Below are 17,747 nucleotides of genomic sequence, written 5' to 3' on the forward strand. Positions count from 1 at the left end.
CAATGTAAAATCGGGTCTCGGGGACCATTTAACATTGGTTCCAATGTAAAAAATCGGGTCGATCGCATCACATGCGATTTGGTTGCATGCGATGCGATTGGCCCGATTTTTGCAACCCGATTGCATGCAATTAAAATCGGTGGCGCCGTGCTAGGAAACAAGTACCGGCCAAATTAAAAAAATGTTGTACAATTTACATACTGTCCTGTTCCCATGTTGGGTGGGAGAGTGCTAAGCGCAGCGCTAGCCGGAAGCATGGCGAGCGAGTGGGAACGTGTTACACTAATTAGGGTTCCACGTGCTCGGTGTCAACAAAAATGTGAAAAACTCGTCAACCTTTTCATGTGTTGATCTTTTACATGTCGTTATGTTATCGGACATTGGTATCGTCTGTTTCATGACAACGATCTCGCTAAACCAAGAGATTAATGATCATTCTGGTCATAGATTCAGCATTAAGTCATTTAGTGGGACAGAGAAGCCCAATATCTGCCACCAGGGGGTTCCGGGACACCTACCTCGACATGCAGATGATCAGGAGCAAGAAGAAGACTCCGGTGGTGGTCATGGTCAACCCAAGAGTCCAACGCCGGCCAATCAGGTTAATCCCCAGAATGTTGAACGGATTCACTACGTTAATAGAGAACAACAGAGGAATCGGCGATCAGGTATCATGGCCCAGTGAGCTTGCACTCCAGTGGTCTCCTACATGGAACCATAGCTGAGGTGTTCTTAATGACAACCTGACCATTAGAATGTTCTCGGGGAGAATGGTACCAGTTGGGGTCTCCCTGTGCTTTCAGAGTTCACACCCAGGAAATAGAACTCTGGTACATTCATTAGTTTACCTGTAGACTGTTAATGCTACCTAATTCGTTACTATGGGAGACATCTCCACGCTTTCACTGCTTGATACATCCCCCCTTAGTAGGGCACCCCACTGTCTGTGCTCTCTGCTGGCAGCAGACTCTACACTGCGCAGTGATGATGGCAAATACTCACGGGCGATCTCCCCCACCGTGCTGATAATCATGGTCTGGTAATCGGAGGGGCTGAGCATGTTACAGAAACAGGGGCCGTTGCTGTCCTGCTCCACGTCCGCCTCCACCTGCCCCGGCCCCGCTCCACACAGCAGGTTCCGCTCCAGGAGCTCCGAGCTGGCCAGGATCACGCCGTAGTAAGCGAAGGCGATGCCCAACCTGGAGAAGGAGGCGTTTCTGTTACCATGACGCATCACTAATACCGTATCATTTCCAGGTATGTTTATATATATAATGTCTATTTTATTTATAAGGCGCCACAAGTGCTTCGCATCACCGTACAAAGGAACAGTACAGGGAGACAAAAAAAATATATGGTTATCAAAGTTGGGAGAGAGCTAAAGTAGTAATTATTCACCAACCAATTGGCTCCGGAAATTTTTTAACATAAACCGCTTTGTAGTTGGGGGAATCGGGAATCTGGATTTTTTAATATTCACGGCATCAGGAAATTGCTGCAATCTGCCGCTGATGCATGGGGGGACATTAGTCTTGTACAGTATGTCACTGTTGCTCATCTGACAATACGTGGCTGATGTACCACTAAACAGCCACGTATTCTAGAATGGAGCGAGGGATAGCACACAGTGTCATGTATTACAGTGACCTTGCAGAACTCTGGGATTACCAATAACCGATTGTAAATCAATAACACACAGAAGTCTCACAGTGCCCTGGCGCCATCTAGTGGGCAGACTGTATGTGGCATTCTATACAGAATAATTCATTGATCGCCAATTTCCCTTATACAGTGGATTCATTTTTTAACATATTTGTTATCCCTTTATTTATTGTCTGCATATATCAGGCTGGAGTCATGAGCGTCAGCAAGCGCGATTGATTACAGACTGCCCAGCGGAGGCCGCCATATTGTGGGCGGAACCCAATGCAGTCAGGCGATAATACACCATAATGGTAAGCATAGCACTAAAATAGGTCTAGGAAAATTACCAGGTGGCAACACAGAGGCCTTCAATCTGGGCAGAACCATCTATACTGCATGTATGTATGTTATATGTGTGATATGCATGTATGTATGTTATATGTGTGATATGCATGTATGTATGTTATATGTGTGATATGCACGTATGTATGTATGTTATATGTGTGATATGCACTTATGTATGTTAAATGTGTGATATGCACGTATGTATGTTAAATGTGTGATATGCACATATGTATGTTAAATGTGTTATATGCACTTATGTATGTTATATATATATAGGTACTCTTTACTTAGAAGGGCGCCCATCTCGGGCATCTCGGGGATTGAATGCACTAAAAAATCGGGTGCGATCAACCGACGAGATGCCCGAGATTTCCCATAGGGAACAATGTTAAATGTCTCAATTGACCCGATTTTCCTGTTCAATGCCTCAATTGACCCAATTTTTCCATAGGAAACAATGTTAAATGGGCCACAGAGGCCAAATAGGCACCCTGAAGTGAATAATGGCCACCCGAATTGTTAACGCCACCCCACGATCAACGTCAACCCGAAGCGTGGCGAGCGCAGCGAGCCCGCGAGGGGCGGCGGTACGCGTCCTACGACCTTTTCATACCCCCACTATCCACGTCGGCGTGGAGTTGAGAATAGAAAGTGTGGCGAGCGCAGCGAGCCACCGAGCCCGAAGCGTGGCGAGCGCAGCGAGCCCCGCGAGGGGACGCGGATACCTTCACAGGTATCCGCGTCCCCTCGCGGGCTTCACAGCTGTCCGCGTACCCTCGCGGGGCTCGCTGCGCTCGCCACGCTTCGGGCTCGGTGGCTCGCTGCGCTCGCCACACTTTCTATTCTCAACTCCACGCCGACGTGGATAGTGGGGGTATGAAAAGGTCGTAGGACGCGTACCGCCGCCCCTCGCGGGCTCGCTGCGCTCGCCACGCATCGGGTTGACGTTGATCGTGGGGTGGCGTTAACAATTCGGGTGGCCATTATACACTTCAGGGTGCCTATTTGGCCTCTGTGGCCCATTTAACATTGTTTCCTATGGAAAAATCGGGTCAATTGAGGCATTGAACAGGAAAATTGGGTCAATTGAGACATTTAACATTGTTCCCTATGGGAAATCTCGGGCATCTCGTCGGTTGATCGCACCCGATTTTTTAGTGCATTCAATCCCCGAGATGCCCGAGATTTTTTACTAACGATGCCCACGATCAAAATCGTGGGCGCCCTTCTAAGTAAAGAGTACCTATATATATATATATGTATGTTAAATGTGTGATATGCACATATGTATGTTAAATGTGTGATATGCATGTATGTATGTTATATATGTATGTATATGTGTGATATGCACGTATGTATGTTATATGTATGATATGCACGTATGTATATGTGTGATATGCACGTATGTATATGTGTGATATGCACGTATGTATGTTATATGTGTGATATGCACGTATGTGTGTGATATGCACGTATGTGTGATATGCACGTATGTATGTTATATGTGTGATATGCACGTATGTATGTTAAATGTGTGATTATGCACGCATGTATGTTATATGTGTGATATGCACGTATGTATGTTATATGTGTGATATGCACGCATGTATGTTATATGTGTGATATGCACGCATGTATGTTATATGTGTGATATGCACGCATGTATGTTATTTGTGTGATATGCACGCATTTATGTTATATGTGTGATATGCACGCATGTATGTTATATGTGTGATATGCACGCATGTATGTTATATGTGTGATATGCATGTTCACATATTACCAGATGACCCATATTTGCAGTGATGTCCGTAAATATTTCCGGTCTAGGAGATCACAGAAGCTGCCTGTACTTTCCTACAATGATGAGAAGATGATAATGATGATTGTTAATCCTGTGAGTGCCAAGTGAATTTGTCAAAATAGGTGTAAAAATTGTCAAGCAAACATTGTTATTTATCATAATGACTGGTAATGTCACCTTATATAGGTAATATAATCTGTATCCACCATAATGACCGGTAATGTCACTTTATATAGGGAATATAATCTGTATCCATCATAATGACCGGTAATGTCACCTTATATAGGGAATATAATCTGTATCCATCATAATGACCGGTAATGTCACTTTATATAGGGAATATAATCTGTATCCATCATAATGACCGGTAATGTCACTTTATATAGGGAATATAATCTGTATCCATCATAATGACCGGTAATGTCACTTTGTATAGGGAATATAATCTGTATCCATCATAATGACCGGTAATGTCACCTTGTATAGGGAATATAATCTGTATCCATCATAATGACCGGTAATGTCACTTTGTATAGGGAATATAATCTGTATCCATCATAATGACCGGTAATGTCACCTTATATAAGGAATATAATCTGTATCCACCATAATGACCGGTAATGTCACTTTATATAAGGAATATAATCTGTATTCACCATAATGACCGGTAATGTCACTTTATATAGGGAATATAATCTGTATCCACCATAATGACCGGTAATGTCACTTTATATAAGGAATATAATCTGTATTCACCATAATGACCGGTAATGTCACCTTATATAGGGAATATAATCTGTATCCACCATAATGACCAGTAATGTCACTTTATATAGGGAATATAATCTGTATCCACCATAATGACCGGTAATGTCACCTTATATAGGGAATATAATCTGTATCCACCATAATGACCGGTAATGTCACTTTATATAGGGAATATAATCTGTATCCATCATAATGACCGGTAATGTCACTTTATATAGGGAATATAATCTGTATCCACCATAATGACCGGTAATGTCACTTTATATAGGGAATATAATCTGTATCCACCATAATGACCGGTAATGTCACTTTATATAGGGAATATAATCTGTATCCACCATAATGACCGGTAATGTCACTTTATATAGGGAATATAATCAGTATCCACCATAATGACCGGTAATGTCACTTTATATAGGTAACATAATCTGTATTCACCATAATGACCGGTAATGTCACCTTATATAGGGAATATAATCTGTATCCATCATAATGACCGGCAATGTCACTTTATATAGGGAATATAATCTGTATCCACCATAATGACCGGTAATGTCACTTTATATAGGGACTATAATCTGTATCCATCATAATGACCGGTAATGTCACTTTATATAGGGACTATAATCTGTATCCACCATAATGACCGGTAATGTCATTTTATAGAGGGACTATAACCTGTATCCAGCATAATGACCGGTAATGTCACTTTATATAGGGAATATAATCTGTATCCACCATAATGACCGGTAATGTCACTTTATATAGGGAATATAACCTGTATCCACCATAATGACCGGTAATGTCACTTTATATAGGGAATATAACCTGTATCCACCATAATGACCGGTAATGTCACTTTATATAGGGAATATAACCTGTATCCACCATAATGACCGGTAATGTCACTTTATATAGGGAATATAATCTGTATCCACCATAATGACCGGTAATGTCACTTTATATAGGGAATATAATCTGTATCCACCATAATGACCGGTAATGTCACTTTATATAGGGAATATAATCTGTATCCATCATAATGACTGGTAATGTCTCTTTATATAGGGAATATAATCTGTACCCACCATAATGACCGGTAATGTCACTTTATATAAGGAATATAATCTGTATCCACCATAATGACCGGTAATGTCACTTTATATAAGGAATATAATCTGCATCCACCATAATGACCGGTAATGTCACCATATATAGGGAATATAATCTGTATCCACCATAATGACCGGTAATGTCACTTTATATAGGGAATATAATCTGTATCCACCATAATGACCGGTAATGTCACTTTATATAGGGAATATAATATGTATCCACCATAATGACCGGTAATGTCACTTTATATAGGGAATATAATCTGTACTCACCATAATGACCGGTAATGTCACCTTATATAGGGAATATAATCTGTATCCACCATAATGACATGTTACTTCTGCCCCACTGCAGTGCAGCATGGCGTTACCCAGGTCTCTCAGCACATTACTTCTGCCCCCCTGCAGTGCAGCATGGCATTACCCAGGTGTCTCTACACATGTTGCATCTGGCCCCCTGCAGTGCAGCATGGCAACGACCAGCCTCTTGCAGTTTTGCTTTGACTCCAAATCTGAACCAGGGTCGTAGTGAGTTACAGCTCTGCTGCTGTATGTTACATAATGAAAGAAATGAGCGCAGGAGTTGTGTGAGGTATTTGTGTAGTATATACTATATATATACACACCCATCCCAGGTAATGTGATCGTATTACACCCCTAGCTGTGCTACTACACATGTGCCAACAGATGCCAGCGATTGGGGAGGGGCACCACCTTCTAGCTGGTACACAGCTAATAGTAGACACAAGGTGGGCACAGGTAAGCCCGAGGGCGTGTGAGAGCGATGGAAATCTGAGCCATCCTCGAACATGTAATTGCCGCTACAAGATAATACACGAGGCCTAGCGGTTAGTCCCTGTGATATTTGGGATATTACCTACCGCCATTGGTTCCTTTATGGTCCCCTCCGGGATCTTTGAGCGGTTTACTTTGGCAATCCATTCCAAGGTGTCCATCGCTGCCTGGTTATTCCCCACAGACACGTTGTATCGCGCGGATTCGGGAATGCACTGCGGAGAGAGATTGTACTGCATTGTCACTGCGCAATTCCCAAATACACCTCGAAACCAACCCCAACATGCCCTACTAGCAAAACTGTGGCAGAGCATGCTGGGTGGTGTAGTCCCACAACAGCTGGAGGGCGGCATGTGGAGTACCCCTGCTGTAGACTTAGCTCAACTACTGGATCTTGTACAGAAACTGGATATTAGGCCACGCCTCCTGAAGCGTACCCGGGCCCCTTCCAGGGTCCCTACTGCCCTGCCTGTATATTGCATATGGAAACATTGGGGTGATTCTGGTTGGTTTGCAAAAGTAAATTCCTTCTTTAGTGGGGCAGATGTGCAAAGAGAGTTAAGGGGCATACACACGTAGAGATCTGTGCTAAGCAATTTTACTAAGCAATTTTTCTGGTGTCAAGATCTCCCATGGAGAGCACATACACACACAGAGATTTGTGCTAAGCAATTTTGCTTAAGAAAAAAAAGTCTGTGTAGTGGTTCAGAATGAGAGATTGCGATCAGTAGCTCTCATTCTGTACACACAGAGAGATTTTCAGTCATTTGCTAAGCAATATGATTAGATTGTGACTGCATGCACTGACTTAGGCCCTTATTCTGATCGGTGCGGATTTTACCGCATGCGGTCGTCCCGCCGATGGTTATCGTCTGCGCATGTGCAGAGGTCACTCTGCGCATGTGCAGGCGGTTTCGCCGTACCTATTCTTTAGACGCCGCACAGGGGGCGGAGAGGGGCGTGAAGGGCTACTTAGCCTCATTACCCTATGCATACGCCCCGCGTTTCATGGGCGTTCCCATGCAAACGCGGGGCGTATGCATGGTAATGAAGCCGTGACGCATGTGTAGGGGGCGGGCATCTGACATCGCCGGATGTCAGCTGCCCGCCCCCATACATGATTTCATACGGACAAGTGTCCGTGTGGTCTTGGGTGGCAGCAGCTGGTGGAGCGTGCGGCCCTGCATTCGATGGTCGGCGACCATCGAATGCAGGGGCTGCTCCCAAGATGGAGGAGGCGTATCCCCGTCCACTTTCATGCGGACCGCCACATATCCGCGTACGGACGGAGGTGGCGATCCGTATGGAAGGCGGGGATTCGCCTGCACGGTCCTGGCCGCATATTCTGATCGGGCCGCACCGATCAGAATAAGGCCCTTAGTTAGCAAGAGATATTTAATCTCTCGGAGCATACACACGGAGAGATCTGTGCTTACTTTCTAAGCAATCTAGTCAGATTGCTTAGAAAATAGCACAAATTTGCTCTGTGTGTACACCCCTTTAGGTTTGGGTGGGGGGTGTTCACCCTGAAAGTTAAATTGCAGTGTAAGTATAAAGCAGCCAGTATTTACCCTGCACAGAAACAATCTTACTTTGAATACAAGAACGAGAATGATGCCAGGGATGGATGCCAGTCGGACAAGCCAGCGCCACCCTAACGTTGGCGTAACCACGGATCCCAACCCAATGATCAGCAGGGAACCGGCCAACCAGAAGAGCTGCAGAGAGAGAAGAACGAGAAAACGGTAATATCGTCGTTTCCATAAACACAAAGAAAGTGGCAACAAATAAAAGAAATAAAAAGTAATTAAAACTAAGGTATTATCTCCTGTTCTCCATCTAGACCTCTCGTTACATTAGCGCCACAATAAATATATAGGGACAGATGTATTAATCCTAAACAAGAGATAAATGCCAGGGTGATAAGGAGAGATAACCGTCCAGCCAATCAGCTCCTTACTGACTTTTTTCAAACACAGCCTGTAACATGGCAGTTAGCAGGTGATTGGCTGGACGTTTATCTCTCCTTATCACCCTGGCATTTATCTCTTGTTAAGGCTTAATACATCTTCCCCAGTATCAGATCTGCGCCACTTTCCCAATGTCTTCGCTGACATGGCGACTGCGGTATATTCCTGAGACGACGGATCCGTTTCTGCCGCGGTTTCACTTCCAGACAATAAAATGTTAAATCACTTTTTAAATCGTCAAAAAAGTCTTAGTGAAACAATGTTTTGGTTTGAGCCAGTAACTCCATGATCCTAATCCCTGTGATGGCATACGTGTTACATGTGTGTCCACCTCTGCGTGTCTGCAGGGATTACCTGGGATAGGGGGAGCATGTATCCACGGAGCTTCTTTGGTAAAAATTCAGTCTTTATAATTAGTCTGAAAGTAAAGATAGAATTTGCCTAAATTAATTCAGAGGATGATACAGAAAAACAGCCATCGATCCCGCAGTATACAACATAAACGTGTTCGTGTCCCCAGACCCCATTATCTGAGCTATTGTATCAGTACAAATGTATTACGTAACCAAAAGCAATTTGTACAGGTTCAGTTACTCTCTGTACAACACAGAGAGCATCCCAGTGGGTAGTGTACAACACAGAGAGCATCCCAGTGGGTAGTGTACAACACAGAGAGCATCCCAGTGGGTAGTGTACAACACAGAGAGCATCCCAGTGGGTAGTGTACAACACAAAGGACATCCCAGTGGGTAGTGTACAACACAAAGGACATCCCAGTGGGTAGTGTACAACACAGAGAACATCCCAGTGGGTAGTGTACAACACAGAGAGCATCCCAGTGGGTAGTGTACAACACAGAGAGCATCCCAGTGTGTAGTGTACAACTCGGAGAGCATGCCTGGAATCAGTACACAAAACAGAGAGCACCCCAGTGTCCAGTATATAACACGGAGAGCATCCCAGTGGCCAGTGCACAACACAGAGAGCATCCCAGTGGCCAGTACACAACACATAGAGCATCCCAGTGACCACCACACAACACAGAGAGCATCCCAGTGGTCAGTATACAAAACAGAGAGCATCCCAGTGGCCGTTATTCAGTACAATACAGAGAGGATTCTAGTGACCTTGTGTGCATCATTGGGTTGACCAGAATTAGCGCATAGTTAACAGGTCGGACCCCATATGGTTGACCTGCAAAAGGTCAACAGATACAAAAGACACGGTCAATAAGTCGACATGCTACTGTTGCACTCGTAACCCGTCACTATTCCCAACCATATGTGTGTGTGTCGACCATTCGAACATGCACTAGGTCGACAGGCACAAAAAGCTGACCTAATGCATGTCAACCATACTGTCAACGTATCACCTGTAACCCAGTGACCTCTATATAAGTGTCTAGTGCCTGATATACAATACAGAGAACATTCTGTGGCAGAAGCTGCGTTATTACGCTTCACATAATATAACGCCTCAGAATGTGATGTCACCATTAGTCCTGATTCAGCAGCCGGACAAGCGTTCCGTACATTGTTCTTGTATGATGACACAAATATTGTCGCATTTACCCCTGAGCGTGTCCGGAGACCCCGCACCCCACCAGGCACCTCAGGAACACAAACCAGCTGTAGGACGGGGCGAAGGAGGTGAGGAGCGAGAAGTAGGCCCCCCACAGGAAGGAGATCATCAGAATCTGCAATGACAGGACGGAAAGGAATATATTACAGTGTATTAAGAATTAATAAAACGACAAAACCTCTGCAGCACAGCGCAAACCGCACCGGAGCGGCTTGCGCTGTGCTACAGAGGTTTTGTCATTTTATTAATGCTTAATGGTGAATTTGTGCTTCACTATCGAATCAACTGGTTTAATGAAAGCGTCAGTGTATGGGGTGTAACCAGGGCTGTAACTAGGGGTGTGTGAGCGATGCCACCACCCAGGGCACAGGGTCACTTCCCCATGGCCCCTGCATTCCGCTTACATTGCTGCCATCAATGGAAAAAATATCTAATAGTACCTGATGGTTTATAACATCGATGGCCAACCCTAGTGCAGGCGCACATGCGACATCGGGTATCACTGACTCTGTATATGGGGTAAATACGCTATTTATACGCAGGGTTACTTTTTGCATTCATTTTGCTCAACTTGCAACTAACTCTGCATTGGGCCAAAGTGCTCTGGAGCGGTTGATATTCAGATTGGAGGTGACCACAGGTTTTGGGTGGTGGAACCAGGTCACTTGGGTGGAATTCGGACTGGGTGCAGTAGTCCGACCTCCTGCCCTGAAGACCTCCTGCCTCTGGGTCTAGCGTTTTCTTTGATGTATAATGGAGACCATGAGATGAGGACCAGACCAAGCCTCGCTCAGCAGTTCTGGCCCTTATCTCATGGCGTTGGGTGTGGCACTGGAGATAAAGCGGTCAGTAGTAGACTATCAGTCACCTTCAGGCGTCCATATCTGTCTGCTAGGAGCCCGAGAACTATGCTGAAGATCATGTATCCGAAAAACACCATCTGCAAGACACGTAGAAGGCAGAAGACTATGTATTATTCACGTGACAAAGACCAGATGCGGCCAGCTGCTGACATTGCTCCGTGAGTGCTACCGGTGCAGAGACTTCAGATCGGTATCTGTGGGTTACACCACCTCTGTCTTCTGCACCAGTTCTCATAAAGGTCCCCAATATCTTTTGTAGTGGATAAAGCATTAACGGATCCATGTCCCCCTTTGTAAAGAATCATTAGAGTCAACTGGGCAACCGGGTCCAGAACATTTCTGGTGACGTGTGTAGGTTAGAGTTGGGTTAGAGTCGGGCTGGTGCCATTCTAAGACCACCTGGTTTAATTGTTTGCCATATGAAAGCCGTGGACTCACCGTAGTCACCAGCGCCACCTGCCAGCTTTGAAGGCGCCATTCACATCGAATGGCGGAAGACACAACAGCTAGCAGCATAATCTCCATGGCTTCGGCAATCTGGGGAAGAGACACATAGTAGCAGCGCTGTGCTGTACCTATAGGTGGTGCCGATATAAGGAATCCTGACACAACGTGACCCCAGCAGAAGACGATGAAATAGGGACACATTAGTTATTGCCTCCAGACTCCTAGTGCCCAACCCTATCCAACCCCTCCGGTGGCCTAACCCTCACACTCCACCCATAGTGCCTAACCATCCCCCCGACAGCCTAACCCTAACTCATCCCCCCCGACAGCCTAACCATAACCATCCCCTCCGGCAGCCTAACCCTCACCCTGCAACTATAGTGCCCCTAACCACCACCCCCCCTGACAGCCTAACCCTCCACCCATAGTGCCTAACACTCCACCCATAGTGCCTAACCATCCCCCCGACAGCCTAACCCTAACTCGTCCCCTCCTACAGCCTAACCATCACCCAGACAGCCTAACCCTCACCCTCCACCCATAGTGCCTAACCATCCCCCCGACAGCCTAACCATCACCCAGACAGCCTTACCCTAACCCTCCACCCATAGTGTCTAACCATTCCCCCGACAGTCTAACACTAACCCTCCACCCATAGTGTCTAACCATTCCCCCGACAGTCTAACACTAACCCTCCACCCATAGTGCCTAACCATCCCCCGACAGTCTAACCCTCACCCTCCACCCATAGTGCCTAACCATCCCCCGACAGTCTAACCCTAACTCGTCCCCTCCTACAGCCTAACCCTCGCCCTCCAACTATAGTGCCCCTAACCAACCCCCCGACAGCGTAACCCTCACACTACACCCATAGTGTCTAACCATCCCCCCAACAGCCTAACCCTCCACCCATAGTGTCTAACCATTCCCCCGACAGTCTAACACTAACCCTCCACCCATAGTGCCTAACCATCCCCCCGACAGTCTAACACTAACCCTCCACCCATAGTGCCTAACCATCCCCCCCAACAGCCTTACCTTAACCCTCCACCAATAGTGCCTTACCATCCCCCCAACAACCTAACCCTCCACCCATAGTGTCTAACCATCCCCCGACAGTCTAACACTAACCCTCCACCCATAGTGTCTACCCATTCCCCCGACAGTCTAACACTAACCCTCCACCCATAGTGCCTAACCATCCCCCCAACAGCCTTACCCTAACCCTCCACCAATAGTGTCTAAATATCCCCCACTAACAGCCTAACCCTCCACCCATAGTGCCTAACCATCCCCCCAACAACCTAACCCTCCACCCATAGTGTCTAACCATCCCCCGACAGTCTAACACTAACCCTCCACCCATAGTGTCTACCCATCCCCCGACAGTCTAACACTAACCCTCCACCCATAGTGTCTAACCATTCCCCCGACAGCCTAATTCTCCACCCATAGTGTCTAACCATCCCCCCCGACATCCTAACCCTCACCCTCCACCCATAGGGCCTTATTCGAGTTCACTCTTTCTGACAAAATCCTTCTTAGATGGACAAAACCATGTGCACTGCAGAGGGGCAGATGTAACATGTGCAGATGGAAATAGATTTGGTGATTTTTTGGTGATTCTTTGCAGGGTAAATACTGACTGCTTTATTTTAACACTGCAATATAGATCTCACTTTGAAGTAAAACCCCACCCAAATCTAATTAGATCTGCACAAGTTACATCTGCCCCCCCTGCAGTGCACATGGTTTTGTCCATCTAAAAAGGATTTTGTCTGAAAGAGTGAACTCGAATAAGGCCCATGGGGGCAGATGTATTAACCAGCGTTAAGTGCAAAAATGCACTTAACGCTGGTTAACTGGGGGGGATTACGTCTGTCCTAATGTATTACTAGTGCACCTAACGTGCGCTAGTGACAGCCCGCCGAGTTACGCTCGGCGGGGCTGTCCCTGCAATCCCCCCCAGGGATTAGCGGCCGGGGCGATGTATTAACAGCCTTCAAGGCGTTAATTCGCCCCGGCCGCTTCGCCAGCTCAGGGCTAGCGTTGTCCTATCCCCCACTATGGGGACAACGCTAGCCCTGCGTCTGGCTTGGGCTGCGCTGGAGATCTTGCGGTTTTAGCAAGATCTCGCGCATGCCCAGTAAGCCGGGCAGGGGGGGGGCGACGGCGACTGCGCATGTGCGGGGCGGCGAGGGAGACGATAAGGAGAGCCGTTAACGCTGGGTATAACGGCTCTCCTTATCGGCTTTGGGGGGGTTAATACATCTGCCTATAACGTTTGCCCGCTTCTCCACGTTATGCTGGAGAAGCGGGACTCGTTATTCGCAAAACGTTATAGGCAGATTAGTACATCTTCCCCATAGTGTCTAACCATCCCCCCGACAGCCTAACCCTAACCAACCCTTCCGGCGGCCTAACCCTCACCCTCCAACTTTAGTGCCTAACCATCCCCCCAACAACCTAACCCTCCACCCATAGTGTCTAACCATTCCCCCCGACAGCCTAACCCTCCACCCATAGTGTCTAACCATTCCCCCCGACAGCCTAACCCTCCACCCATAGTGTCTAACCATTCCCCCGACAGTCTAACCCTCCACCCATAGTGTCTAACCATTCCCCCCGACAGCCTAACCCTCCCCTAGTGCCTAACCCTAATGCTCACAACCTTCCCTCTGCCTATGTTGTTGCCCTCTGCCACCACTCCTTCACCTGTGATCATTCGCCTCCACACTTACCCCAGTGCTCCCCATAATTAAGAAGAGCATGATGTGGAAACGACCGAATCCAATGGTCTCAACGGCTTCTTCCACTGAGAACGTCTTTGGACCTGGAGATGAGATGCGGATGGGAGATGAGAAAGGTCCTTTATGAAGCTACGAGGGGGTTATTCCCAGAGTCCCGTGTGTAGCATGCAGCGTGTCTGTGGGTAATGGAACACTGCCATCTGCTGGCAGCGAGTGAAACTACATCTCTTTATCACACATACAGAAACACAAAGGCAATCACAAGGTAGCAGACTAGCTTTCAAAGCATTTGCTTCAAGCGGGCTTAGCTAGTATATAAATATATATTTTTTTTACTCTCTCTCTCTCTCTCTATATATATATAGTGCCATTATATTACAGCATTGGTAAATTGTTATTAAAGTGTAAATAGTCGCGGTATGAAGTCACCTCCCTCCTCGCTCTTTGAGGCTACATTGGCGCGCGGTCTCATCTCCGCCAGGGTCAGCGTGTTGACATATTTGATCAGCTGAGGCTCCATTTCCTGTCACGTTGCGTCAGCACTTTGCTGTATAGAGGATTTCACTGTAAAATGACAACAAGAATAATTACCAGCTACTTACATGGCGCGCACATATACCGAAGCGCTGCACAAAAAGGGCCGAAAACATCCCTGATGTTCATGTAGATGAGCGACTCTGTGCTGCAGCGCTGTGCGTACATGAAAATCCACCAATCACATGGTGCTTGTGTCACGCAGAGAGGCGCTGGTGGGACCCGGGGCTAACGGTGTCAGAAGGGTCTTGGAAAAGTGACTGGGAGGTGGCTTAGGACAGGCACGGAGGTGGGCGGATTTATTATTATTATATTTATGGCGCCACAAGGGTTCTGCAGCGCCTAACAGTACAGAACTAATAAGCAGCACAAGGAAATAACGACAATGTAGGACAAGTACATGGTAGATACACAATGCTGCACCAGGGAATACAACACGAAGATAAGCATCAGGGTGACAGAAACCGAGGTCGAAGGGCCCTGCTTGTGAGAGCTTACATTGTAAAGGGGATACATACTGTAGATATATACTGTAGATACGCACATATATTGTTTTGTGCCTGTATCTCATTTATCCAATTATGATTGGACTACAGTCCATGTGCTCTATGTATACTCATAAGCAAAATAACAAGAGCAGCAGCGACCCCTTGTGGCTGAATTACTGTACAACAAACAGAAGATTTCCATATAAAAAACGCCATACAGTTCCTCAGGCTGACTATATATACACATCAATAATAAACTAATACGATTATTATTTTTATTATTTACTTCTGCAAAAAATAAGACTTTAATAATTGACCAACGTGTGAATTTAGAGATTATGGGGCCTATTTATGAAAATAAGTAAATCCATATTTGGCACTTGCGCCGCAGTTAGCGCACCTCGCCCGTCTTCTCAAGGCGAAATATTCCCCATGCAAAGCACTATGCAGAAGGATTACAAGTTCCCGAGTATAGTAATGCTTTATTTATCTATTTTCTCTAATAATAATCCCAGCATCGTTATTCCATTAAAACCTCTCTTAGGCATTTTTTATATTCAGATTATTTTTATTTATTTTTAAATGAAACCTCCCGTGTGATCCCCGTGCAACAGCTCTAATTGTGTCCCATGGGATCCAGAAGTTCAGCCCAAGAGCTATAATGGGGTATGGATCATTAGGTCTACAAGATGTTGGTCAACAAGCATTGGGTCGACACCATTAGGTCGACAGGATCATTAGGTTGACACAAGCATTAGGTCGACATGGGCAAGGTCGACAGACAAAAGGTCGACATGGACACAGGTTATAGTGCAACACTCGGCACACTATTTTATTCTCCCACCACGCCCTAGTGGATGGTAGGCCATGAAATAACAACTGTCGGCACATGTCGGCTCAAATAACAGTGAAAATCCCGATGTCGACCTTTTGACTGTTGACCTTGCCCATGTCGACCTATTGCTTATGTCGACCTAATGACCCTGTCGACCTTTCTGCATATCGACCTTCTTGTTGTAGACCAAATGACCGCATCCCCGATTGTGTCTCATAAGTCCGGCGGATCACCGGCTGCCTGAACTCCTCTGGGCAGAGTTACACATCTGCCGTCTTGTGACATAGCTTGGAGAGAGGTAAAGTGGAGAGAGTAAAGTACCAGATAACCAGCTCCTATCATATTTTAACCACAGCCTGTAATGACAGTTAGGGGCTACTGTATCTCTCTCCAGAGCTTATACATAGAGCCCTGAAAGATCAGAGCAGATGATTTGTGGGATCGCTCTGTTATTGCACAAACACGGAGGCCGGCGATTATAACCACAATGGTGCTATTGTGCCAGCCGGGCACCGGGTATCCAGTTACTGAGGGAGACGGTGGGAAACATCCAACCCAATCCGGATTAACCGTTTACAGCCACCCGTGGTTCTGTGGTCTCTTCCTCCCACAATGCACAGCTCCCGGGACCCGGCGGTTCATGTTACTGAATTGCACCCAGGCTGCGTATATGGTTGGCAATGCCTTCAGTATTCATATTCAGTGCACCCTTATCTCACATAGGGGAACATGTAGCAAATCTTGGAGAGAGATAAAGTACCAACCAATCAGCTTCAGTCCCCTCCCCCCATACACACGCCATCTATTCAGTGATCAGTGGCTGTTTTGTTGTTTGCAAGTGGGCGGAGCTTTGCCCAAATCTTGGCGAATGGAGCAGACTGCAGAGGGGGATTAGGTGGGTGGACCTGAGGAGGCGACTGGCCTGTACCTGGCAGGAAGGAATAGGAGGGCCAACAGATCCTAGCTCCTAGCAGGCGGCCATGTCTCTGGTGGTGTCAGGATGCGTCGCCGTGGAGATGGAACATACCACTATGCCCGAGGGGAAGGGTATAGGCACAGAATTACCAGGTGAACACTGCTGCGGTGCTTTGTGACAGCAATGGCTCGGTGTCACCCCACATCTGTACCCCCATACCGGCGCTGTACTTAGCATGACCCGCGTGTCATTCTGCCCCCCCCCCCCCCTTCCCATCTGGTGATGGTACAGTCCTGCTCTGGAAGCGATGCGGTGGCTCTGTGGACTGCAAGCTCGGGGGGACTCGGCAGTTGGTATGACTGCCGGTGGAGAAGTTGCCCGTGGCAACCAATCAGCTTTGACGTAACGGGGAGATATAGGGGGTGATTCTAATCACCACATTCCCCTGTCCGTTCACACAGGGGAGTGATGGTGTGTGACTCATACACATGTATGCGCACGTGCAGCCGTTTGATGCGAGCAGGCACTGCTTGTTCATCGTCCCATTCGCAGCACGGCGATGGTCTGCACCCATGTGGCCGTTCCTGTGAAAATGCTGGGTCTTCCCATGTAAATATGCCCGTGACGCAGATGCAGCGGGCGGCCAGACTGTGATAGAAGGACTTGAGCATCTTTACCTCTCTGCAAGGCTTGGTACATCTCCCCCACAATAATGGGTGTGTGCTGCCGCTGCCGCATGTCATGTGATACACTGAGCGCAGTCACTGTCTGACTAACACACAGAAACATAGAATTTGACGGCAGATAAGAACCACTTGGCCCATCTAGTCTGCCCCTTTTTTAAACATGTTACCTCAAACCATATTTGATCCTTATTTTTTTGTAAGGATAT

The 17,747-nt window shown here is 46.7% G+C and overlaps 1 protein-coding gene across 1 annotated transcript in view; it reads right to left on the bottom strand.

Annotated features, from left to right (window-relative positions):
* Window positions 1-17,100, bottom strand: part of SVOPL (SVOP like) — a 29,413-nt gene extending 12,313 nt beyond the window's left edge. The window contains exons 1-12 of the mRNA XM_083180846.1: window positions 16,868-17,100; window positions 14,512-14,646; window positions 14,074-14,165; window positions 11,324-11,422; window positions 10,891-10,962; window positions 10,013-10,137; window positions 8,796-8,859; window positions 8,064-8,189; window positions 6,558-6,686; window positions 3,773-3,846; window positions 1,003-1,199; window positions 519-630 (exon numbers count right to left, since the gene is read on the bottom strand). Coding sequence (XP_083036972.1) covers window positions 519-630; window positions 1,003-1,199; window positions 3,773-3,846; window positions 6,558-6,686; window positions 8,064-8,189; window positions 8,796-8,859; window positions 10,013-10,137; window positions 10,891-10,962; window positions 11,324-11,422; window positions 14,074-14,165; window positions 14,512-14,602 — 1,181 coding nt within the window. The 5' untranslated portion in view covers window positions 14,603-14,646; window positions 16,868-17,100. The remainder of the gene's footprint in view (window positions 1-518; window positions 631-1,002; window positions 1,200-3,772; window positions 3,847-6,557; window positions 6,687-8,063; window positions 8,190-8,795; window positions 8,860-10,012; window positions 10,138-10,890; window positions 10,963-11,323; window positions 11,423-14,073; window positions 14,166-14,511; window positions 14,647-16,867) is intronic.
* Between the last annotated feature and the right edge of the window lie 647 nt (window positions 17,101-17,747).

The sequence above is a fragment of the Crinia signifera genome, chromosome 4 (genome assembly GCF_055691185.1).
Source record: "Crinia signifera chromosome 4, ASM5569118v1, whole genome shotgun sequence".
In the NCBI taxonomy this organism is placed as follows: Eukaryota; Metazoa; Chordata; class Amphibia; order Anura; family Myobatrachidae; genus Crinia; species Crinia signifera.